The 27,666-nt window shown below is 37.0% G+C and overlaps 1 protein-coding gene across 2 annotated transcripts in view; it reads left to right on the top strand.

Annotated features, from left to right (window-relative positions):
- Positions 1–27,666, top strand: part of Pex23 (tectonin beta-propeller repeat-containing peroxin 23) — a 693,418-nt gene that overhangs the window by 515,886 nt on the left and 149,866 nt on the right. For both annotated transcript variants that reach the window (XM_090398408.1, XM_090398409.1), the window contains exon 16: positions 5,384–5,520. In XM_090398408.1, coding sequence (XP_090254534.1) covers positions 5,384–5,520 — 137 coding nt within the window. The remainder of the gene's footprint in view (positions 1–5,383; positions 5,521–27,666) is intronic.

The following is a 27,666-nucleotide window of genomic DNA, read 5'->3' as shown; positions in this document are numbered from 1 at the left end:
TGGAGTACCTTTCCATCTATGTAGTACACAGCTGGTAATCTTTTAATCCCAAAATGCAAGACTTTACACTTTTCCACATTGAACTGACATCCATTTTCTTTTGCCCATTTTACCAGCTTATTTAAATCCTCCTGCAAACTTTCAACATCAGCTTGATTTTTTATTGCACTACACAACTTTGCATCATCAGCAAACAACTGAATATCTCCCTTTAAGCCGTTTCCTATATCATTTATATACAAATTAAACAACATTGGCCCAAGCACAGAGCCCTGAGGCACACCACTGGTCACCTGCCTCATTCTGGACTCGGCTCCTCCATACACCACCTTATGGTATCTCTCCCTGAGCCATTCTCCTATCCATATCACCAATTTAATATCCATTCCCATCTGCTCCAATTTGCGTAACAGTGTTCTATGGGGTATCCTGTCAAAAGCCTTAGCAAAATCCAGAAGTACCACTGTGTAGCCAGTTCCTTTGTCCAACTCTGATGTTATTCTATTATGGATAGTTAATAGATTGCTAAGGCAGGATCTACCTTTAACAAAACCATGTTGGCCTCTATAGAGTATCATATCCTGATCCACCCATTCTTGAATTTTGTCTTTAACCAACTTTTCCAATACTTTTACCACTACTCCTGAGATGGTGATTGGTCTGTAATTCAATACTGCAGTTTTAGAGCCACCCTTATGCAAAGGAACCACTTTGCCTAACTTCCACTCCCTAGGAACCATACCAGAGTTCAAACTTAAATTAAATATCCAGGTAAGAGGGGTTGACAATTCATTTGCACATTCACGCAACACCCGGGCTGATATTCCATCTAAGCCTACCGCAGTGTTTGCATTTAAGTTTCGCAATATATTTAATACCTCTGATTCTTTAGCTTCAATTCTCACATTAGGTATTGCTATAGGTATAGAGATATCCTCACTTGGGTGATAGACTTTTGAGAAGTGATCACTCAGTAACTCGACTATTACATCTGATTTTGTCACCTCAATACCATCAGCACCCACTAAGGTTATCCTTCCGAAGTCATTCTTCCTCTTACTTGCCACATAGCGGAAGAACTCTTTGGGATTACCCTTGATCTCTTTGGCTAAGGTCTTCTCATAATCTGATTTAGCTTTTCTTACTATGCTGGTAACCTTCCTAGCTTGAGCCTTGTACTGCTCATGGGTGTCCTGATCGCCCTTCTCCTTGTAAATTCTCCATAACATTTTCTTTTTTTGTAGTTCAAGCTTGATACTACTGCTCATCCATCTAATGCCTGCCTTGTTTGACCTCCTGACCATGGGGACACAATCTGATATTGCTTTCCTCAGATACCCGCTGATTTTATCCCAAGCACTGCTAACATCTTTCCCTTGCAATATGTTCTGCCATGGGATGGCTGCAAGCTCACTCCGAAGCTTGTTATAATTGCCTAACCTGTAGTTCCGTACATACCCCTTCTTAATAGAAAAATCCACAGATTTTGCAACCTCCCAAGTCAATACCACATGATCGCTTTCACCAACTGGAGGTAACGAGGTCACCTTACTTATGCATATAACCTCTGAACCAATAACCAGGTCCAACACTCTCACACCACGTGTCCCTTCAGTTACGTGCTGTTTCAAGTAATTATCTCGTAGCAGATGTATGAACTCCATTTCCTTTTTGCTACGTGATATTTCCTCCTTCCAATTGATATCACCATAATTAAAATCCCCCATAATAATCACTAAGCCTTCACTCATTGCACTAAGTTGCTGATGCATGAATTCAATATCTCCCCCTGTACTCCCTGGCCTATAGCAGCATCCAACTGTATATTTGGTTGCGTTGGTCACTATTTCGCACCAGACTGCCTCAAATGAACTCTCATTCACATGTCTATCATCATGATATACTACTTTCTTTGGCTGCAACACATCAGCTATCATCAACAGTACTCCTCCTCCTGTTCTATCTTCTCTATCCTCCCTGAAAATACTGTACCCATCACATTCAATTCCAGTGACCACATCTTCTGCTGACAGCCAAGTTTCACTAATGCCTACAACTTTTGGTGAGATTTCACTGACTAATGCCAAAAATTCTTCTCTCTTATTTCTAATGCTTCTAGCATTGGTATACAAAAATTGCAGATTCCCTCTAGATCTTGTACCGGCTTTAGAACTGATATATAAGTCACTAACTACCGTAGTCCTATGCCGATTTTTTTCCCCTCTCTTCTGCAATTTATTCTGCCTATAAGGATCAATAAATACACAATCAGTGCTAAAGTTGCTCTCTCTTACACTCAACCTTTTCAATATTAGTTTCCCTGCCCAATAACTTCAACCTGTTCAGAAAACAATAACTTCTTCAATCTCTTATGTCCTTCCATGTTAAGATGCAGTCCATCTCTAGCATACAACTGCCTTTTTCCTTCAAACACACTCCAAACATCAACAAACTCCAGACCTCTTTTTCTGCACATTCTTGCAATCATATCATTCATTATCATTGCTCGTCTACTTAACTCGTAATTGTCAAAACGAGGCAGCACACACACTATTCTCCCATTGACACTTTTCCTCTTCACAATATCTAATAATGTTCTTAAATCTTTTCCTACCCGATTTATACTACCTCTCAGGTCATTCGTACCCACCATAACTATCATCTTGTCTGTTTCATGCCCTCTCTTTATTGCTAAAGCCACTCTTTCTATTGTACCATCAGCCAAGCACTCCTCATGCATACCACTCTCTATACCCTTAATCATAGAATCACCATATATTTTACCACTATTAACTTCATTCAAGTTCACACTCATGGACTCATTCTCTACACTATTCAGCATGAAAAAAACCCGGTTGCCCGAGACGGACTAACTCGGGAATCAGTCGAAAAAAGGCTCAGAAAAATTTGCTCTAATCGACGACTAGATTCGAAACGAAGTCTTCCTTCGTGCGGTCAAGCGCCATGGTGTGCAAACGCCACATCCACTGAGCTACACAGGCTTTACAAAGGGCTCGTCCGGGCTCATCACATACTTATGTGAGCAGTTCTTCTCCAGAATAAAGCATGTGAAGTCCAAGACAAGAACTCAGATTACGAACCAACATCTCGAGAATACTCTGCGCATAGCGACTTCCAAAATTGATGGCAACATCGACAAGCTTGTCAAGGAAGAAACATTGCCAAGTTGCCCATTGACATTGTAAAAAAATGAATGTTTTCTTCATTAAATTATCTTTTTCAAGTATTGATTGTATTTACTTATCATGAATCTGACTCCTACCTATGCTCTTAAAGCTGCGTTTGTTTATTTTTATAGGATTTTATGTAAAGTATCAAATGCTGCATTCCTTGTGAATCTGGAAAGCATCTTACAATTCTAAATACCGCAGTAGACCCCCCCTGTTCTAAGTGATACATAACTGTCATTCTTAGAACATCAGGAAGCACATACACCCAACAACCAAGACTACTACCCAATTTAGCCCACTAGGTGGCACCTTTTAGGACTGTAGGACTGACTTCAGTTGTTGTCTTCAGCCATATTTGTTCAGTGTTAGTGCCTGTGTGCACATAACATTAATTTTATGCTCCTTGAAGATGGTAATGTAACATTACCGAAATATAGTAAGTATTCATTAAAGTTTTTTAATTAATATAACAGTATACGTTGTCTTTCTCTAAAAATTGACAGTTGTGAGCATACAGTGAATATCTTGTTTAACATGGGAAAAGTATAAAAGTGCAAGAAAATGGTAAGAAGAAGAAAGTATTGTATGAAGATTCAAGAATAATAAGCCTACTTGATAAGAAAATCAAGATATCATGTTTTCCAGGCAGAGATCAAGAATGTTAGTGAAGCGATTAGTTTGTAGAAGGAAGAAGTGAAAGAGTTGATTGATTTGCTGGGCACAAATTATTTGAAATTTGAGAAATATGCAGTGAGTGAGAGAGAGAAAAAGGGTATGAAAGAGTTCATCCCCCAATGTCTAGTTACATGTGGAAAAAATGAGTGTAAGTGCAGAAATGACTATGAACAGCTGGGTATGGTGTCCTGGGTTTTGAACCTGAATGGAATTGATAATGACATTATGCAAGGGTAACAGTGGGCCCAAGAGGATTTGAAATGCATGTACAGGAATGTCAGAAATAGAGGAGAGGAATTTTTGTCATTGGTCAGCTCAACTTGGCCAAAAATGATCAGGATTAGTGAGACCTGAGTGACAGATAATGATGTAGTTACAGGAATGGAATAGAATATAAGAGATATTGTGCTTTCAGAGAAGATAGAGATAATAGGGAAGGAGAAAGGGTATTATTAAAGATTAACTGAAGAACTTTCACAAAAAAAAAAAAAAATTGAAGTTAAAAGAGGGGTTTCTAGATCTTACGGAGATGATTCATGTGAAATAGAGGCAAATAGGACAAAATATATTGTTGGTTGCTGTTGCAGACCAGAAAGGCCAGAGGAAGATGTGAATCTCCTGCGTCAGCAGGTTAGTGCACTGAGTGCAAGCCAAGCATTTATGGATGACTTCAACTATGGAGATATAAATTGGAAGGAGGATAGAGCACATAGTAAGAAGGAAATGTAATTTAACGAGTTACTAAGGGATTTGAGTGTGTTGTATCTGGTAGTATCGGAAAGGTCTGTCTATAACTACAATAACAACACTAACTCTGATTGAAGGAAGTGGCCATGCATTCATGTTCTGGGAGGTTGCTCAACATGTGGAATTTTCAATCAAGAAAGGGTTTATGTGGAAATATGAAGCTGGTGATTACGACAAACTTCGTGGCAGCTTGAACGAGTGCCATGTTATAAGAAGCTACAAGGAAAGAATGTTGATCATGCATGGGAAGAGGTCAGGACCTGACTGGTTTTGACCTTTATTGAGGTCTGATCAAATATGATTTCTGCCTTACTTCAACCTTGGTATCACTTCTGGGTCTGACTTCCACTGATGAGACCTCAATAAAGATCGAAACCAGTCTAGGTAGTTGCCCTTCCCATAATGCATGGCATTATACTTGTCTGTAAGGATATGTGCTATGCATTATGGGATATTAAGGCAATTGATGTGAATTCATTAGCTTCTATATACAAGTAGTCCAGTCGTTGAAGTTGCTTCACACACAAACTTTTTGTTTGCTTACGCTTGGATTATTAAGGATGAAACTAACAATATAATTTCTTGGCATCATTAATTTATACATCTAGTATAAATAAAAAACATATGAATTAAAACCAGGTTATCTATTATTAAAGCAAATATTATAGGACACTGCATACAGACTTGCAGTTTATAATTGCCTTATTACTTTTTCTTTTCTGAAGAGATTCATTATAATCCATAGGAATTAAAACCATAAATCATTTCAGGTTTCTGATTGGGCTGTTGACTTCAGGGCTCCTGGAGGTACAGATAGTGAGGGATGGCAGTATGCTATAGATTTTCCTCGAAAATATCATGCATACAAAAGCTTTACTGATTATGTTCGGCGTAGACGATGGTACAGGTAATTAATTAAGTGACTAGATTTTACATGATGGTTGATCTATTTTAATCACTTAGTGCACAGAAGGGCTCAAGGGCTCACTTTAGTGAGTACGGGCATGGCAAACCCGAGGTACCTGATGCTGGACCATGCCTTACTTCATGTAATATACATCTGTTATATTATCTGTAGACTGGTCCCTCCCCTTTTTTTTTCTTTCCTTCTTTCTTTTCTTCTTGCTACCTTCCCCCCAATGCTATTAGAGTATTCGAGGGCTAGGGGTGAATCTTTCCTATTTTGCTATTTCATCTTATGTGGAAAGGGACTCTGCAACCCTACCACTTTCTTCTTGCAGTGACTTCACTCCAAAATGCTACTATGATTGTGCCTAATAACGCATCTCATGCTGCATCGGCTGTCGCGCAGAATAATCAGAGCCGCGTTCAGGGCTTAGGCAGAGGGTCCTGTTCGAGAAGTATATTACAGTCTCCATCAAAAGTCAGTGATACCGTGAATGAGCAACACAGAATGTATAAGATTAATCTTAGAAAGGAATTTTACATAGGTACACGGAATGCCCGGGGTTTACAGATGGGTACTCTTGAGATTGTCTGTAAAGAGATGGATAGGTATAAAATTAACATCTTGGGAATTACAGAGACCAGATGGAATGGAGAAGGTCACTTCAAAAGACAGGATGGTAAGCTAGTTATTTACTCAGGTGGTGACTCAAAACATCATGGGGTAGCTGTGATACTGAAGACAACTCAGGCAAGAAGCCTTCTTGGTTATAACCCCATTAATGATAGGATACTCTCCATTAGACTTAAGGCTCAGCCTACCAATGTATCAATTGTGGTAGTTTATGCACCCCACACGGATAGGCCTGAAGAAGAGAGTGAAGAATTCTATGAAAACTTGCAAACTGTTTTGGACTGCCTACCAAGGAGAGACATACTGTACATCTTAGGAGACTTAAATGCAAAAGTGGGAAAGAGTATGAGAGTCAGGCCGGAGTGTGGCATGTTTGGTCTGGGTGAACGTAACACCCATGGTGAAAGACTGTTGGAATTTGCCCGTGCTAACAGATTATTTATTACCAATACCTGCTTCCAGAAACATCCACGACGGACCTATACTTGGATATCCAACATTGATAGGTCAAGGCACCAGATTGATTACACCCTGGCTCTCCAGCGGTGGAAGACAAGCATCTCTGATGTGCATACTTGTCCTGGAGCAGATTGTGGTACAGACCATCAGCTGGTAAGAGCCAAAGTAAGACTAAGACTCCGAAAACTTCCAGGTCAGGCACATTCCACTAGATTGGATGTTAGAGTAATTCCTAGTGGATTCACAGAAGAAACATCAACTCGGCTGGATGATTTTTTGGAGACCAATGAGGAAATCTCATCAGAAATGCTTTGGGAAGGAGTCAAGATGATAATACAGGATACAGCGAAGACGTATCTTGGCCCAATAAGAAAACCAAGAGACCCATGGATATCAGATTCAACATGGGAACTAATCAAAAGAAGGCGGTTGGGAAAACAAAGAGACACAGAGACCGAAGAATACAAGAGATTACATAGAGAAATCAGAAAAGCCATCAAGCAGGATAATGAAAAGTTCTATACTAATAAATGTGAAGAAATAGAGTTCCAGATGAGAAGGCATAATTATAAAAGGATGTTTTATTTAGTTTGTGACTTAAAGCACAAGTTCAAGCCTAAATTGAATGTCATCAAAGACAGGAATGGATCATCAAAAACAGATGGAAAGAATACTGTGAGGAACTGTACAGCAGAGTGGATAAAGAAAATGGGGAGTCCTCCCACCAAGAAAATTTTGATTTGGAATCTTCTCCACTTAGGCATGAAGCTGAAAGAGCAGTTAAGCAGCTCAACAGCAATAAGACCCCAGGTGCAGATGAAATCCCAGCAGAGTTAATTAAGGCCACAGGAGATGGAGGGATAAGAGTGTTTCATAGACTGATTACAAGGATATGGGAGACAGGATCATGGCCTAGAGACTGGAAGAAGTCAGTTTTCATACTACTACACAAGAAAGGTGATATGAAGGCATGCAAGAATTATAGAACTATTAGTTTGATATCTCATGCAAGCAAAATTTTATTACAGATCATGCTAAATAGGATTCAGGCCAAAGTTGAGGCAGAGATGCCCAAGGAACAAGCAGGTTTTAGGAAAGGTAGGGGCACCAGAGATCAGATCCTTTGCCTTAGACAGATCATAGAAAAATATAAAGAATTCAGACTCCCTCTGGTAATGTGTTTCTTAGACTACTCTAAAGCTTTTGACTGTGTTGAGCATGTGAAACTGTGGGAAGGAATGAAAAGAATGGGTTTTCCTCAACACACTATCAGGTTGATAGCCAACTTGTATAAGGAGCAAGAAGCCACAGTAAGAACAGGTGTTGGATTGACTGACTGGCTTCAAGTTGGAAAAGGAGTTAGGCAAGGATGTTTACTTTCTCCTCACTTGTTTAGTATATATGCAGAGGACATCATGCGTGAAGCATTGGATGAGCTCAAGACATGAATTACGATAGGAGGTAGATTGATCAGTAATCTGAGGTACGCTGATGATACAGTACTCCTTTGTAATGACATGGAAGAACTAGGACGAATTCTTGACAAAGTTAACAAGATCAGTAATAACAGAGGACTTCAACTCAATTCTAGCAAGACAAAGATCATGGTTCTCAAAGGAAAAACAAACAGAGAAGCTCTTGAGAAACAAATGTATCTTAATGGAGAAAGAATTGAGGAAGTCAGCAAGTTTGAGTACCTGGGATCCATTATTAATGTGAAGAATTGCTGTTCAGAAGATGTCAGAAAAAGGTTAGGAATGGCTAAAACAACAGTCAGAGACCTGTCTAAAATCTGGAAGGATGGATCTATCTCCATGGGAACAAAGTTGAGGATTTTGGATGCAGTTGTTTTTCCAACAGCAACTTATAGATGCGAGACTTGGAACATAAAGAAGTCAGATAAGAAATGGATATCTGCTTTTGAGATGTGGTGTTACAGAAGGCTGTTAGGTGTTAGAAAAGATAGTAGAACTTTAAGGCTCCTTAAGGATATTGACAGAAGAAAATTAAAATATTTTGGACACATAGAAAGGATGGAAGGAGGACTTCTCAGAATAGTAATAGAAGGTAAAGTTCCTGGAAAAAGAGGCAGGGGTAGACCATCAATGAGATGGATGGTGTGTGTGGAGTGACTGATCTTCAGAGAGTTGAGGCTGCCAGAAGGGCAAACAACAGGACTACATGGCAAGGCCTAGTGTGGAACATCATCGAGCATCAGAGTGACCATACGGCATCTGTAGATGCCCAGTGAACACAGAGAGAGAGTGCACAGATGAAAATCACATTTCTGGGAATTTTATCTGGTTTTAAATTCTGAAGCTTTTCTTCAGCTTCTGTGATGTCTGTAATATTTATTATGTACAACTGAGCAGGAAAGATTATGGTTTTGAGTACTATGATTTTAAAAGAATAGGAAAGTGGCCCTATTTTCCAGTCTTCTAAGGTTTCAAAGTTCTTGTATATAAGCTCTTGAACTGACAATAAGTGGAGAAGGGAATTCCAAGTATAATGAGGGGCTCTCTCTCTTAGGGGTTAGTCCAAAAGGAATGCTTGCAAGATTCCACTTTCCAAAAACTTTTAATTTTGTCTTGCTGCATTAGTAGTTAATCCACTGATCTTGCAGATTTTTTTCAAAATACCAAAAGATATATATATATATGGAATCATTATCCTTCAAAGTGCCCACTACATCAGTGGCATATGCTAATACCTTATTTTCCTTCATTGTTGAAGGAACTGTTACTCCTCGCATAGCATGTGTATTCTTGAACCTTTCTTACAGGAAGTTGACAATAAGTCTGACAGGAACCCATTAACTAGGAGGCAGGTGGTTGAATTGGAATAGGATCCTTTGATAACGGATAGCAGCTTTTTTTACCTGCCCCAGTTTGCTTGATTATGTGGGACAGAAAAGGATGCTTGAGTAAGATCTACTGATAATACTGCCATCGACTTGATTTTTGTATTAACTAAGCAGATTATAGCAGAAATAGATTAAATTCTACTGCTCAGCCTGGAACTCCACACACCTTTGTGCTTTTAATTATGTATCTCATTCCCACTTTGAGTCTGTTTTTGATAATGTGGGAAAATATCTTGTAGTCAGTATTACATAGAGAAATAGGTCTCCACCTGCTGATTACGGTGTGATCTCTATTAAGTTTTGGGATGAGGATGGTATGGCTTGCTACAAATTCACTTGGTATGTGTCCTGACGAGAGGAAATAATTAAATAGTATAATTAGAATGGGAAGAATAAAATCCCTGGCCTTTCAGAAGTTCTATCCCTAGACTATCAGGTCCTGGGGATTTTCTTTTTTGGCATTCTTTTTATATAGGCTGTGTTAACTTCAGATGCCATAATGGGTCTATCAAGCCCATCTTGGATATGAATAGGAAACCCATTAATGCTCCAAGAGTTATAATTTCCAACAATAGTATTGTCTTCAAGCAGATTTCTATAGTGATTTTGAAAGGAGTCAAGGATGCCTTGAGTGGTGGATATCTCATCAGTAGGAGCCAGACATAGAAGTGATACTAAGGTTGAAGTAATGCAGACGTTATATTTCCATACACAAGTAGTTCAAAAAGGTATCACATGTTATTACTAAAATACTCTGGATTAGAAATAGATGTTGAAAGTTTTATCACTAGGTTATACTATAAATTAAAGATGCTAAGAAATTATGTTCTTGGTTTCGTGCTTTATCCAAGTTTTACTTATCTTTGTCTAGACAAAGAGGATGAAGAATTATGTCAATAAATCATTTTGTAAAATGTTGTTAATAAACAGTTGTGTAACTTTAGTTTGTGTTAAAAAAAACTTCAGCAACATTTTATAATAGCAATGGACAACATACAGAGTTGATAGTTTCAAGTTTTTCAAGAAGTCTTTCAAATTTTGAAAAGACATACATGTTGGGAAGGGGTTGTTATAGGATTACTGTTGCAGAGTTTTTCATAAAGTGGTGGAAGATGATGTGTGTGTGTGGGGGGGGGGGGGACAAGAAGTAATCCCTGGAGGGTGTGAGGGAATAAGAAGCAAGTTTTTTGCATGGAGAGTTGTCAGTGATTGGAATGCATTACCTGAGAGTGTGGTGCTGCAGAGAATTTGAATATATTTAAGGTATGGTGTGATGAGTTGTTTGTATGATAAAGATACCTTCCATGATGAATCTTGGTGATCCTGGGATAATAATAAATTCAAGAACTGCACTACATTTTGGCCGACAGATATCAAGAAACTATCACTATTTTACTTTAAATAAAGTGAAACTGTATAACGAAACTGTTTCATTCTACCTATACTAAGAGAGCACTATTGAGTTATACCAGCGGGTTGAAGCTAGTGCATGCATTGCACATATATTTAAAGCATCAGGACAGCTAAGCAACATGTGTTTGTGGTTGGTGTGAAGATTAGAATGAGAAGAAGTGAATGTGGGTTCCATTTAGTGAAGAGAAAGAGTTATTGGAATGTATTTGGAGACCTATAAATTTATCTGATAGTATGTATTCTTTCAAATGGTGTATGACCACCAGAAGTTAAAAATCTAGAAGTTCTCTAATATTATTTATTTTAAAAGGATCAAGTTTGGAAGGAGTAAATTCCAGTACTAGTTTTGATCTAGTGTTCGTTTATTTGACCCTGCATTTGTTCTTGTCAACAGAGAAATTGAAGACAGAAATTTTATTTCAGGCAGAAAATTATTTTTCTTCTAAACAATGTTCTTCATGATAGCTTGCGTGTATTACGGAATACTGAAGACTAGACAAAGAAAGGACCTGAATTCATGTAATGAAATTTTTTTTAGAGAACTGTAAAGCTAACAGTTATCCATTAAGAGTATTTTCTCTTCATGGATAACTTTCTGAATCAAGTTAATTTTTCCAGTGTTGTTTACATTGAAGTCCTGCAATATGACAAGTCTCTTTATTTGGAATTAGTGAGATGGCTCTCATTTAGAAATTGAGTGAATTGATTGTGTTGGAAAGGCCAGAGTTGTTAATCCTAGAAGGAATTTACAAAGAAATTTGTTTTCTTTGTTTTGTTTGTTAGTTTTATTTTTTAATTTCTGAAATTAAATGTGAGTGTAAGAGAGACAGTGTATCTCTTATGAATTTTATGTAAATAATTAATTTACATAGTTGTTTTAATTAAACAATATTTCTTTTGTATTAAATTTCTCTTGTCTTATTTATGAGATAAAGCTAAGAGAAAGTAATGTAGCGGATTTTAATAGTTTGGAGAAACTAGAATTTCTCATACTTAATGTAGATGAATATCAGAAAGAAACCAGAAATACTTAAATGATATTCATGGTACAAGCCTAACCTATGCTTCGTGACATTCTAATAAGAATAGAAATTGAGGGATATGATGTTTTTAATGAATACAGAAAAGGCAAGAAGGGATGGGGAGTGCTTCTGATGATAGCAGGGGTGTAAAATTTTGTAATAGTTTTATTGTTGTAATGTACGTACTACATAGAGCTAAAGTTTTTCCTTTATGTTTTTAAACTCACGCTTAATTGATATTCCCCCATTTTCTGCCTTGCCCTAATCTTTTTCTTACATATGACTGGCTTTAATTCTAATTACTGCCAGCCATATATCTACGACTTATTCAGTCCCTTACGCTCTTCAGTCTGGCAAAATTTATTTGTTTTTCGACTGCACCAGCCAGACTGTACTTCCAAGAGTGAGGGATTGAAATGTGGAATAACGGCAATGTAGGGGCTCATAAGTTGAACAGAAATTTCCCATTATCTTACTTAACACTTAGGTTAGTCGGGGAAAATTCCTACTAGCATACCGGTTCGTGATATTTTTTTGGAGATAGTACATTGACAAGTATCAGATCAGCGTGTTTGTTTACAAGTCATTTATTCTAAGAAATGCATGTACATTTGAAACAACAATTAGTTATGGCTACACTTCCCTAGCCTATCTTAAATCTTGAATATCATGCACTATTATAGAACACAGTACTATACACTATGCTATTATACAATACAGTATTATACACAATTAAGATAACTTATTGCATACCTTCTCACAGTTGTATATATCCATAGCACAAGAGTATCAACTTATCACAGCTACTCACAGATCTTCCTTTACAAACAGTCCATTATATTCAGCAAAAGTTCCATTAGGATATCTAATTTTTCTGTTTTGATAAGGACATTTCTCATTCTCACTAGAACGTCGCTGCAATGCATTTCATCCTTAATGGTGGCTTGATGGGAATTATGAGTGATATCCTTCCTTTTCTTTTCTCTGTAGTTGATGACCGGAAGCCTTTTTTATAGGAAAAATTTCTGGGGAGATCTGGACTTCATCTGCAAGACCTCTCCTTCAGTTCCCGGTCACAAATGCCAGTGGTTGCTGAGAGCACAGCAACCTCTGTACTTCTGAACTCTGGGAACACCCAGGAACCCCGATTCCTACTCACTGGTCGTTTAAATATCCTTTCCTTTCTTTGTCTTTACTTCCGCCTTTTTCGTGCTTATCCTCAGGCGTGTCGACATCACTTTCACGTGCCTTTACCAAAATCTTTGTTCTTGATGATTTTTAACCTTTGTGAGTCTTTGCGACTTTTCCTTTCAGGGCTTTCCTTTCCTTCTTTACTAATATAGGCAACTTTTCTGCTGACTCTTCACTTTAAGAAAGAATAATTCTTTTCCTTTATGTTGAGCACAATTGTTGTACAGGTAATATCAAATCATACATATTATTAAAAACAACACGTAAGTCCACAGTAATAACTTTAATTAATAAATAAGGTAGATATTTCATACTAAAAATAATAGTACATCTTCAGTGTTACAAACAGATAGGAATAGAATACAAGTAATGAATATTCGGTGGATCACCTATTAAACTACAATGTCATCGCGAGCTACGAAATGAAAGAAATTAATAAATAATTCATATTTAAGATAATTAGTTTTTTAATGATTACATAAAATAAAAGTCTCCCAGATCTTCGAGAGAGAGAGGCAACGATTTCGATTTAAATTCGGTCGGTGTAAAAAAGCTTCACAACTTTCTTTAAAGAGGCGTTCATATTTGAACCTGCATCTATGAAGTAGAATAGCTTAATCCCACTATATATTATGGGTAGTGGTAATACTGTGTTGTGCTAGACCAGACTTCTGAGGGTTGTTGTAATCAATATAATATTGATGTTCTTTAATTCTTTTTTCCATCCAAAATAAGAAACATTGCATTCACGAGGAATTTTGTAAACGCCAGCCAAAGACAGAGATGACAGTTTATCTTTTGTAGAAGGCAATAAGGAAGAAATTTTGTTGATAGGAATATAAGTGGGAATCAATTGGTACTTTTTTAAAATTCTACCTATAGGTTCTGAGATTCCTGGAATGTAGGGGATTGGAATTCTGTGAACTGTTGAAGAAACTTTAGGTATTGGAACATAACATTCAATTATCTGTTGGATTTGATTAGGGTGGTAATTATTAGATACCATTAACTTTTTAATGATGGAAAGTTCTTGTTGTAAGATTTCTGGAGAAGAGCAAACTTTATGTGCCCTATTAATTAGAGATTTAAGAATGCCAAATTTTTGAGATGTATGGTGAGCAGACATTTTATGAATGTATCTGCCAGTAAATGTGGGCTTTCGAAAGACGCTTGTAGATAAGGTACCAGAAGAAATTCGAGTAAGCAGGATGTCCAAAAATGATAAAGTACCAGCATTTTCCTTTTCCATGGTGAATTGGATATGAGGATGAAGGCTATTTATCTGTTGTAGAAAGGTGGAAAGCTCATCTTCAGTATGTGACCAAATGGCAAAAACATCATCGACATAACGATACCAAAGAGATGGTTGAGGGTGAATGGATGAAAATATAGTCTCTTCGAATTGTTTCAAAAAATAGTTTGCCAAAGGTGGAGACAGAGGGCCGCCCATGGCAGTTTACAAAATTCTTTGTGAATGCGATGTTTCTTATTTTGGACAAACTGGCCGTTTTGTGGAAAAAAGAATTAAAGAACATCAGTATTATATTGATTACAACAAACCTCAGAAGTCTGGTCTAGCACAACACAGTATTACCACTACCCATAATATATAGTGGGATTAAGCTATTCTACTTCATAGATGCAGGTTCAAATATGAACGCCTCTTTAAAGAAAGTTGTGAAGCTTTTTTACACCGACCGAATTTAAATCGAAATGATTGCCTCTCACTCTCTCTCTCTCTCTCTCTCTCTCTCAAAGATCTGGGAGACTTTTACTTTATGTAATCATTAAAAAACTAATTATCTTAAATATGAATTATTTATTAATTTCTTTCATTTCCTAGCTCACGACGACATTGTAGTTTAATAGGTGATCCACCGAATATTCATTACTTGAATTCTATTCCTATCTGTTTGTAACACTGAATGTACTATTATTTTTAGTACGAAATATCTACCTTATTTATTAATTAAAGTTATTACTGTGGACTTACGTGTTGTTTTTAATAATTATACTATGCCACAGGTCCCTCTAAAAATAAAACTCATACATATATTATACATTATAATAACTAATTTCTCATATATACTTTACATCAACTTTACATTATATCTTATGTATTATTCTGACTGAAGACCCATGTAAAATTGAGCATGATAAGTTATAGAATAACTTATCATGCGAGATTTTACAGGGGAATTTTGTTTGTGCAAGGTTGAAACACAAGTAGAAAAAAGTGGCAATGGTTTTGAATCAGCATGGTGTGAAGTAGAGGTTGATAGAATGAGATGTATGGTGGAGTTTTGCTGCAGACCAGGGAATGTGGAAGGTGGAGACAAAGAGTATAAGCAACTTGGCTTGGTGAGCAAGCAAAGTGTGATCATTATGGGTGATTTCAACTATGACAATATTGATTGGAATGAAGAGACAGCATCAGAGAATAAGGATAATGAATTTCTTGAGATCTTAAATGACAACAATCTTAGGCAGTACATAATGGAGGGTCCATGAAGGTTAAGAGTCCTAGATCTGGTTATATCATCAGAGAATATGGTTATGAACAGGGTGTCTGATCCTCTCCCAGTTGTTGACGGTGACCATGAAGTGATCACCTGAATTACAGCCGATCATATGGGAACTTCTGTGAGGAAGAGATTATGGAAAGCTTAGGAGACAGCTGGGTTCTATGTTGTGAAAAGATGAGTTGAATAGGAAGGAGATATATTCTGCATTTGCATTGATCAAGAGCTATTTAACAGCAGCACTGTCTGAGCATATTCCAAAGATGAAAATTTAGGAGTAAAATGGATGCATGAAGAGATTAAGTATGAAATCTGGAAGAAGAAGGTAATGTGGAGGTAATATAAGATGAATGTTGGTAATGATCAGTTGTATGAAGATCAGTTGCAACATGAGCAGACCACAAAGGTAACTTTTTTGCCGTCTTTACCAAAGACAGCAGAAGAGTAGAGCAGTATGAGAAGAAATTAGCTAATCAAGTTAAAAAAAAATCCTAGTGAGCTCTTTCGATATATGGCAAGTAGAAGGAAAAATGACTATGAGAAGATGATGCTAGTTGATGACACTGGCAGATTGGTAATCAATGTGGAGGATATAGTTGTAGTATTCAATAATCAGTTTATTTCATCCTCGTGACAGCAATATCATGAGAAGCTGAAATGTAGAGGGTATGATGGAGGAGGGATTGATGATGAATGAGCAGGAAGTATATGAGGAATTAAGTAAACTTGATATTAATAAGGCAGTAGGATTTGACAGTATATCACCATGTGTCTTCAGGGAATGCTCTATAGATTAAATGGTACCTTTGGCACATTTTTTTAATATCTAATCCACAAGAACTATAGCACATTAGTGCCAGGTTTGGGCAAGAGGAATGGAAGAAAGAAGGAGTCTGTTTACACTTTGCTTGAAAAACTGAGGGTTGTAATTTTTAGAGAAGACAGAGTGGGGGAGACTGTTCCAAAGGACAGAAGTGGATGCAATGAAGCAGGAGACAGTAAAGTTTGTTCACTGAGTTTCAAGATGGACTGTAAAAGGGTATTTGATAGCAGTAGCTCTTGTTTTAATGATTTTGGAGGAAAGTGAAGGAATAATAGTGGCCAGTTCAGCAGAGCACTGTCCATGAAAGTATCTGTAGAAGAGGCACAAGGCAGAAACTTGAATCTGTGAGAGAGGAATTGAAGTGGGTTTGTGAGTGAGAGAGGGATCATTAATTAGTATGAGTTATGCAACAGAGTGAGTCCCAAAGGAATGGAAGGTGGGAAAAATTGTTCCACTTCACAAAGGTGGGGGGGTTTAAAACTGAGGCTACCAATTATAGGCCAGTCTGTATGTCTATGGATGTTGTTAAGTTATTAGTGAACTTGGTGATGACTAGAATTCAGATGTAGGTTGATTAAAAGCAGTATTCTTTATGATGGTCAGCATGGGTTTGTTAAGGAGTGGTCATGTTTCAGCAGTCTTCATACCTATTACAACAAGCTAACAGATTCACTTGATAATGAAAGATCACATACAGTTGTGTACTTGGATTTTTCGAAGCCCTTTGATAGTTTGCCACATGACAAGCTAGTAGCTAAATTGAAACAGATGGGGGTTAGATAACAGACAAATGAGTTGGACGGCTGATTATCTGTCACACAGGTATCAGCAGGTTGTATATCGAGGAGTGGTATCCCAAAATAGGATGGTTACCAGTGGAGTGCCACAGGGATTTGTTTTGGGATCACTATTGTTTAACTTGTATGTTAACTGACATTGGGACCAGCTTAACTGGAGATGTGCAGCTGTTGACCAATGATGCTAAGTTGGATAGAGAAGTAAAGTTGACATTATGGCCTTCCAGGAAGATCTGAATAGACTATATGAGTGGGCAAATGAGTGGAGCTATCAATTTAATGTTGCAAATTGCAAGGTCTTCAAATTTGATAGGCAAGGCTGGGATGCAGTGTATATAATTAATGGAAAAATTTTGAAGGAGGTGGTAGAGATGATATAGAGGATGTGGGAATGATGATACATAGTGACTCGAAGTTTAAGGGTCACAATGTTAAAATTGTAAGAACATTTCAACAGATTATAGCAATAATAAGGAAGACATACAGAAGCAAAGGAGATTATGGTTTCCTAGTATAATGCTTTGATTAGGCTGCCTGTGGACTACTGTGTGCAGATTTGGTCACCTGGTTTTCTGGGGAATGATTATGTATTGGATAGGGTCCAGAAAAGGTTTACTGAGTTAGTGTCAGGTCTATGAAATGTCAGATATGAGGAGAGACTGGGGAGGGGGAATGCAACTTACAGAGCTTTGTGAATATAAGAAGAAGAAAAAATTGAGATATGAGTTAGTGGGTGATGTTACTGAATTAAGGTGGAGGAGATTTTTCATAGATGATAAGGAAGAAAGGATAGAACTAGAGACCATCCCTTTAAGCTGTATAAGGGGAGCAGGATCTTTGCGAAATTGAATGTGAGTGGCATGCATTGCCTGAAGGTGTGATGAGTGCTGAAACTGTGAGTAGGTTTAAAGCACAGTTTTGATGATCTTATTGCATGAGAGAATATAGACCTGTTGCAATCATTTGACTCCATGGAGATCAAACATTAATAACAATAATAAATTCACCACTATATTCAAGGAGCAAAGGAAACATTTATAAGAGGCTCATAAATGCTATTTATGGATTTGATGAAAAGGCTTGTGATAAAGACTTCTTGGAAAAACAGTATTTATTTTTTTTTAAATTTAGAAATGACTTAAAATGGTTGAATTGTAAATGAATGTCCATAAAATGGGTATTGATACTGTGGAACAAGTACTAGACATAACATCAGCTGAGTAGAATCTGATGAGGAATGTCAGCCCCTCACATGGAAAAAAGTTTCACCTAGTTGAAACAGATGAACCTTCAGAAAAACTAGAAAATACTGTGATTTCTACTTATGTTTTAAGTAAGAAGGAAGTATTAAGTCTTGAGAGAGGGTCTTGAGAAAAAGATGGATGCGAAGTTTAAGTCTCTTGTAAATCTTCAAGTTTGCTTCTGTCAGTGATTAAAGATCTTAAACAAGCTCAAGGAAATTCTGAAAGCAATAAATATAGGACAACAGATCACTCTTTTGATAAGATTAAAAGACAGCATTGAAAATGGAGAATCTACGTTGTCACATCTGCAATAAAAAGGACCAATAAAAAAGAGTCATATATCAAAGTTTTGCCCAGCAAAATCTTGATATATGGCTCTTTTCTGTGTACTCTTCTGGAGGAATTGAATAGGCTGATAATTTGAGCAGATAAGTGGTGATGCTAGTCTAATATAGGTAAATGTCATTAAATTCCTGATATGTATCCTCAGGAGGAGCATACATGATATTACAAGGGTTCGAGGATTATTTGAAAAGTTTGGTAAAAAAATAAGTTAAACTTTTTTTTTGGGAAAAAATAACCTTTATTTCTCAACATAGTCTCCATCGAGGTCTACACATTTGTTCCAGCTAGTTTCCAGTTTTTTTCATCCCATCTAAAAAGTAGGATTTGTCAAATTATGCCAAATAGTCATTTACAGCCTTGATGACATCCTCATTCGAAGAATATTTTTTTCCACTGAGCCAAATTTTTAAGTTTGGGAACAAGAAGAAGTCACACGGAGCCAAGTCCGGAGAATACGGTGGATGTGGAACCAATTTGAACCTCAATTTGTGCAATTTTACCATTGCGACGGCTGATGTGTGGGGACAGTGCATAGTCTTGATGAAAGAGCACTTTTTTGTGCCCCAATCTTGCCCATTTTTTCTTCGGTTCTTCTTTTAAACGGACCAACAATGACACATAATAGACTCCTGTTATTGTCTTACCCTTTTCCAAATAGTCTATCATGATAATTCCTTGGGAATCCAAAAAACAGTGGCCATCACCTTCCCAGCTGACAAAACGGTCTTTGCTTTTTTCAGTGCTCTTTCACTGGGCATTGTCCACTGTTTTGATTGCTGCTTGGACCCAGGTGTGTAGTGGTGGATCCAAGTTTTGTGTACAGTCATGAATTGATGCAAAAAAAAATCCCGTGAATTGCGATTAAACATCACCAAATACTCTGTTGAAATTTCTTTTCACATGCGTTTTTGATTGACAATCAACAGTTGTGGCACCCATCACACACACAGCTTTTTCATGTGCAATTTTTCGTGAGGATATGCACCCATTCAGTTGAGATGCCTACAGTCTCAGCAATCTCATGCATTTTCACTTGGCAGTGTTCCATAATAATGCCATGGATTTTGTCAATCATTTCCTTCATAGTGACTTCATTCGGGCGTCCAGAGCACGTTTCATCTTTGATGGACTTATGACCATGTTTAAACTCATTTATCCAAAAATAAATAGTCTTTAATGCTGGTGCAGAGTCCCCATGAACTGTGTCTAACTCGGCTTTGATCTTCGTGGCCGTCCACTTCTTCAAATAAAAGTGTTTTATCACTGCACAAAACTCGTTTTTCTCCATTTTTATGAAAAATGCAAACAAGGATATTTTAAATGTTTGCCAAATGAAAACTATGTGTTGCACGTGGCTAAAATTTTGGCAAGGGTCATGAAAAACATGATACATGCGACACTGGTATGAATGAACAGATTGTATCGCCGTCTATTGGAAATTTACCAAACTTTTCAAACAACCCTCATATCATTATTTTATTATGTAACACCTCCAAGGATTCCAAAGACTCATCGGGGAAGGGCACCTACTCTACAACTCTCCGTCCCCACCACTCACCAATCTACCAACTACAACGAACCCAACTATCATCGTTATCATCTACACCAATGCTATCTACTGCCCATCACCACTAGTATTTTCACAGACAATCACAAACATCCGTGATCACGGCAGGATTCAAACCCACAGCCTTTTGGCTGTAGAGCAGATACACTAACCACTCGGCCAACCAGGCGGCCATATTATGATAGTGCTTTTTTTCACTATATAATTTAAGGAAATTACAACGTACTAGGATATACATTAAAATTAAATTTTAATATATTTCTATATTTCGGCAACGTCACGTTGCCATTTTCAAGAACTTAAGTACAAGACGTGCATGCAGGCACAACAAACAGTAAGTGAGGAAGAAGTAGGAAGCTCATTATTTCTCCTAAAGTCCTGATGGTGCCCTCTAGCGGGCAATGTTGGTATTCTTGGGCGATTGGGCTGAAGGTCTTCTGATGTAGGTTTCCCAAATTTGAGGAAGTCTCATGCAGCCAAATTTGTTGACGTTTGGATCGTTTCTTAGGGCTGAAGCTGATTCCATGAAAAGCCTTTCATATCTATATTTGCTACGGTGTATTATCCTGGCTTTCTTCCACCGTATTCTATGGCAGGTATCCACAGCATGGTCAGCAAGACCCGAGTGGCTGTATTGGTGAAACCGGATGTAGTCCTTGTGTTCTCAAATTCTGATATTTGCTGTCCTGCCTGTTTGGCCAAAGTAGGACAGCAGAATTTCAGAACACAAGGACTACATCCGGTTTCACCAATACAGCCACTCGGGTCTTGCTGACCATGCTCTGGATACCTGCCATAGAATATGGTGGAAGAAAGCCAGGATAATACACCGTAGCAAATACAGATATGAAAGGCTTTTCATGGAATCAGCTTCAGCCCTAAGAAACGATCCAAACGTCAACAAATTTGGCTGCATGAGACTTCCTCAAATTTGGGAAACCTACATCAGAAGACCTTCAGCCCAATCGCCCAAGAATATTATTTTATTACCAACATTGCCCGCTAGAAGGCACCATCAGGACTTTAGGAGAAATAATGAGCTTCCTACTTCTTCCTTACTTACTGTTTGTTGTGCCTGCATGCACGTGTCTTGTACTTAAGTTCTTGAAAATGGCAACGTGATGTTGCTGAAATATAGAAATATATTAAAATTTAATTTTCCAAATTAATCTGTTATCAATCAGGACTCCAGTATTATCAGATCTTATATTTCATTCTCCTTAGGCACTTCTTGATGTATCATTTCACCTAGATTTTGGTTTTTCTCTGGTCTTTTTCCTGCCAACCTGCAAACGCCTGATCTGTGAAAATTTCCCCTCCATTTTGCATAAGTGACCATACCACTTATTAGCTATGCTCTGTGTACAAATTCCTGAATGCTAACAATGTCATGTTTTTTCCTAATATCCTAATTTTTGATATAAGTTGCCATTGATGCCATCTGTTCGCACCCCTATTTTTTCTCAAAACTCACATATCCATGGTCTCCAGTCTTTGATCAAGTGTTTTATTTAAAAGCCAACTCTCAGATCTACAAATTAAAATTGGTTTAAACACCATCTTGTACACAGAGAGTTTAATATTTTCGGAAAATTTCTCTTTTATTCCTTATACATTTATCCAGCTGACTTCCTGCAATACCAGCTGCTAACTCAGTTATCTATTTTCATATATAATTTGCTATTTTTACTGAAAATTGTGCCTAAACAGTTGAAAAGTTTTACTTCTTCTATACATTCCCCATTCAAGAGGCATTTGATGTTTTCAATGTTCCTGCCTATTGTCATAGTCTTTGTAAAGTAAACAGCTCAGTTGAATATCTCCAGTTTAGATTTCAGGGCTAATGCCACTTTACTGCATAATGCAATCCATATAGATGACGAATAACAGTGGAAATAATGTGCATAGATAAATATAAGGTTTTGAATTCTGGAATCCACAGATGAGAAGCTGCATTTTCTGTTTGCAGAACTACACTTGAGAAAGTCGAAGCAACAAAGGATCATTGTATAATACTTGATAGTGATATTTGAAGTTCAGAGAGCACCGCATGGAAAAAAAAGTGGCAATGATATTCTAGAGCAGTGTTCTCAAAGTGTGGTCCATGGACCACATTAGTATGACTGATGTTACTGGATGTAGCTTTGAATGTAGTCTTCCGAGTGTGGTTCATCAACACGTCGAATACATAACAGCATGTTTCCTGTTCATTTATATATGGTTTTTGTATTCATCATATATCTGGTAAAGTCAGGCATGAATTCAGGTCCCTCTTGTTGGTCTGTCTATGTAGTCTTGCATCCCTTTTGTTTTAATTGTCATGAACTTGTTTACCAACACTCTTTTTTTAATCCAGTTCGTTAGTATGGTGGTCCATCACTCATCTTCTTTTCTGGATAGATGTCCAGCCCATTTCCATTTTAGTTGCTTGTGGTGAAGAATGATGTCAGTGATACAAGTCTGGCTTCTTATCCAGGTGTTTCGCTTCTTATATTTTGATGTGATGCCTAGCACAGGCTCTCCATTTTTCTTTCAGTTGCTGCTAGTTTATTTGTTAGTGTTTTTGTTAGAGACCAAGTTTCACAACCATATGTGTATACTTCCAGTCATCAACTGGTTAAATATCTTCTTTTTTAAACAGAGTGGGCCATCATTGTTTTGAAAAATGCTTTTCAAATTTCTGAATGCAATCCAGGCAAGTTGAACTCTTCTATTTATTTCCTTTTGGAGTCCACAGTTTAGATCAGTGAGAGGACCTAAATATGTATATGAAGAGACTTTTTCCAAGAAATTGTTTTCTATTATTATTATTATTATTACCCAAGACCTCATGGAGTCAAAGACTCATCTGGAAGGTCCTTTTATCACACACACATCTCACCATACCGTGTCTTAAACACACTCAAACTCCTTGCAGACACCACACTCTCAGGCAAGGCATTCCAATCATTCACAACTCTGCACGAAAAAAACCTGCCTCTCACTCCCCTACTCACACCCTCTTTATACAGTTTCCAGGGATGACCTCTGGTTCTCCCCTGATCTCCCACTATTCTCTGAAGAACTTCACCATTGATCTTATAACAACCCCTTACCAACTTGTAGGTCTCTATCATATCTCCCCTCTTCCTTCTCTCCACCAGACTCTGCAAATCACATCTTCTCCTGGATATTGCACCCCCATACACAACTTGTTGATACCTATCAGATAGCCAGTCTCCAATCCAATGTACTAATCTAATATCCAACCCCATCTGCTCTAGCTTGACTGTCAACTTATCATGAGGTACTCTATCAAAAGCTTTTGCGAAATCCAAGTATATTACTGTTTATCCTTCTTCTCTGTCCAAGGAAGCAGTCACTTTATTGTAATAAGTAAGTAGATTACTAAAACATGATCTTCCTTTAGCAAATCCATGCTGTCCATCAAAGATTATACCATTGTTGTCAACCCAACTCTGGATCCTAGTTCTCACAAGCTTCTCCAACAACTTAACCACAACATCTGACACAGAGATAGGCCTATAGTTTGATGCTTGAGTTCGATCACCTCCTTTATGAAGTGGCACAATCTTGCCCTCCTTCCACTCTTTAGGAACTTGACCAAGTGCAAGACTCGTATTAAAAAATGTCAAGGCAGGTGTCAACTCTCTGGCACATTCCTTCAGAATACGCAGTGATATATTATCTAGTCCCACAGCCTTATTTACATCTAGTTTACTCAACTCCCCAAACACCTCTTGCTCACTTACAGTCAGTCTCTCCTCCCCATCATCAACTGCTCTCAATCTCTCCATGAAGTCACATTCACAAGATTGAAAGATCTTTATGAACTGCTCATTAAGCATCTCCACCACACATTCTGCAACAGTTGTCTTTATATCATTTCCTTCAATCAATGTCATCCTTCCATAATCATTCTTTCTTTTGCTGGCTACATATCGAAAGAACTCCCTAGGATTCTTTTTGGCTTCATTAGCTAACTGCTGTTCATACCCCTCTTTAGCTACTCTCACCAACCAAGTCACCCTCCTTTCCTGGTCTTTGTAGACCTCATGAAATTGGTTACTTCCGCTTCTCTTATGCTGCCTCCACAATGCCGTTTTTCTCTGTATCGCATGCTTAATCTCTTTATTCATCCATCTCACACCTACCTTATTTAACCTTCTCCCTTTGGTGTTACAAAATGATACATAACACTAAGTGAATGTTATGTTTCTTTCTGTGTTACTAATATATATGTATATATTTTTTTTTTCTTAATTTCTAAAAGTTGTGTTTAAATGTTATACATATTAAAGACTAATTTTAAATTCTTTTGGTTAACTCCTTAGAGCAGGGTTTCTCAAACTGTGTTCCATGGAACACTGGTGTTCCGCAGAAGGTGAATAGGTGTTCTGCGAGAAGTTCTGAAATTTGTCATTTTAGTTTTCTAAGCATTTTTCTTGAATGAATATTTTTTAGTAAAAATATTCTGAGGAGAATAATATTCGTGAATATGTCGAAAAGCTCAGACCCAGAACACCTAATAACATCTGTGTATCATTAATTTTCACACATCGAAACCTTTCAACATTTGGGAAAGGGAATACTGCTGTTTATGACAGGTCATAAAAATTGCCTGCAAGCCCATTACAACAATTGGTGTCATATCTTCTGTTCTCAAAACTGAAGGAAATGACATCTGTGTAGCAAATGTCAGTGACCAAGCAGCATATTTTTAAACATGGAAGTATTCATGAATTATCATTAATTTTCACACATTCAAATCTTTCAACAATCGGGAAAGAGAATACCACCGTTTATGACCGATCATAAAAATTGCCTGCAAGCCGATTACAAAATGGGCGGCATGTTCTCAAAACTTAACGAAATAACATCTGCATTGCTAATGTCAGTGACCAATCAGCAAGGAAGTATAAAGAAAATTTTTCCACTGAAATTGAAGATCAAGGTAGTCTGTATCCGGTTCTCAAATCTATTACTGCTGAATACTTTTTTCGCAAGTTCGTATTGCAGTGTGTAAGTGCTTGTTCTGAAACCGGAGTGCCGTGATTTTTTAAAAAGTAATAGGAATACAGAGTTAAAATCTGATATGAATAAGAGACAAGGCACTTTGTTTAATTTTGGTATTAAGAAATCTCATATCGAAGGTGTTTGTGATGGAACAGATAGTGAGTCATCCACCTGAAGCCTACAAAGATCTCCAGGATGTACAAAAGGATGGGAAAACTACCAGCACACAGGAGAAAAAGTCTGCATTCACTTGTAAGTACTTATAATAATATTATAAATACATTTCGTGATCAGAATGGGATATGTAAATGAAAATCAGCACAAATTAATTTAATGATGTTTGCCTGAATAAACTACGACATGCTACATTTCATTAGTCCAGTGATTGATAACTAATTTAAATGTAATTTATATTTGTCAACATGCCACACCGTATACATAAGTGTATTAATATTCTTTATGATTATGCCATAATTAATTATTAATACTTATATTAATGTATGAAATTGAAAAAAATTTGGAAAGGTATTTACGAGTAAATTTGTTGGGACCGGGCCCTCGGGAAAAAAAAAAATCAGCTAACGCATTTTTATTCCCATATATAGGGAGTAGGCGAGGCGACTTTTAAAAAAATAATTCTTCTTACTCTTTTAACTAATTTTATAATTAATATCTGATTTATTTCGAACTGTTTAATTTTTGTTACTGAACATTTTATCAAATCATTCTTATTACAATTGCTTTTACATTATTTGATACGGTTTAGTACTTTTCTTACAAGTATTGTTATAGTTCATATTTACTTTTGTGTGCTGCAGTCTTTTTTTACTATTTTGCATTATTCATTTACTTTTATTATTCGACATTTCTTATTTATAATCTTATTGTTTTTCATACTAAAGTTACCTTTACAACAAAATTCTATTTGTTTTTATTATAGCTCTGACAAATATTGGAATTTGAATATTATTGAAAAAATACCCATGGATTCTTGTTTAAAGACAGGAACTTTAACACAAGGAGGAGCAAGTACTTTTGCTGACACATCTACTTGTATGATTAGAGAAGATATGGAATTGCAAACTGCGGTTTCTTCAAAAGCTAATATTAAAGAACAAGAGTCATCTAAGAACAGACCAAAATGGAAGTACCATGAAAGTTATTTAAATTATGGATTTATGTGTATTGGCAATACACATGCTCTTGATGTTTTATGTAATAAAATACTAGTAAACAGTTCTTTGACTCCAGCTAAATTTCGTAGGCATTTCGAAACGAAACACACTGATTACAAAGGAAAAGATATACATTTTTTTAAGTGGCGACGTGACTCGCTAGAAAAATCTAAACTTCAAATGGCTACAATTGCTACAACTGAAAATGCAACAGAGGCATCTTTTTGTGTGAGTTACTGCATTGCACTTCATGGTGAAGCTCATACAATTGGTGAGATGCTCATTAAGCCTTGTGTGAAAGACATTGTATCATGCATGTTAAACGAGCAGGTTGCTAAAAAAAATAGATGCAGTACAATTATCAAATGATACTGTTTCATGCCGCATCAAAGATCTTTCTGCTGACATAGAAAAAGAGCTAATTCATCGACTTGGACTGCAGTGAATATTCATTGCAAATAGATGAATCTACAGAAGGCGCAGGACTCGCTGTATTACTAGTGTTTGTTCGTTACATATTTGATAAAAGTATTGAAGAAGATTTACTCATGTGCGAATATCTACAAGAAAAAACTACCGGAGAAGATATATTCAACTGTATTAATAATTATATTACAAAACAGCAAATCGGTTGGGAGAAGTGTATTGATATTTGTACAGATGGTGCTCAAGTAATGGTAGGAAAGATGAAGGGAGTTGTAACACGTATCCTGCAAGTAGCTACAAGAGCCACCAAAAGTCATTGTGTTTTGCATACACAAGCACTAGTAACAAAAAGAATTCATACATATTTAAAAACTATTTTGGATGAAGCCGAAAAAATGATCAACTATGTAAAGTCTCAACCACTTCAATCCAGATTATTTAAAATTTTGTGCAATGAAATGGGTAGTGCACATAATGCACTTTTATTGCATACTGAAGTGAGATGGCTATCCATAGGAAAAGCATTGAGGCTTTTTGAACTTCATAGTGAGTTAATGGTCTTCTTGATGCCACATAATTTAGGAACAAAATTTTATTGAATTATTAAGAAATTCTTCATGGTTGATGAGTCTTGCGCATCTGGCAGATAT

This window comes from Typopeltis vanoorti, chromosome 9 (genome assembly GCF_054136105.1).
Source record: "Typopeltis vanoorti isolate ZY-2024b chromosome 9, IOZ_Tvanoo_1.0, whole genome shotgun sequence".
NCBI classification, from domain to species: Eukaryota; Metazoa; Arthropoda; class Arachnida; order Uropygi; family Thelyphonidae; genus Typopeltis; species Typopeltis vanoorti.
This window is presented reverse-complemented; position numbering and strand designations above follow the sequence as displayed.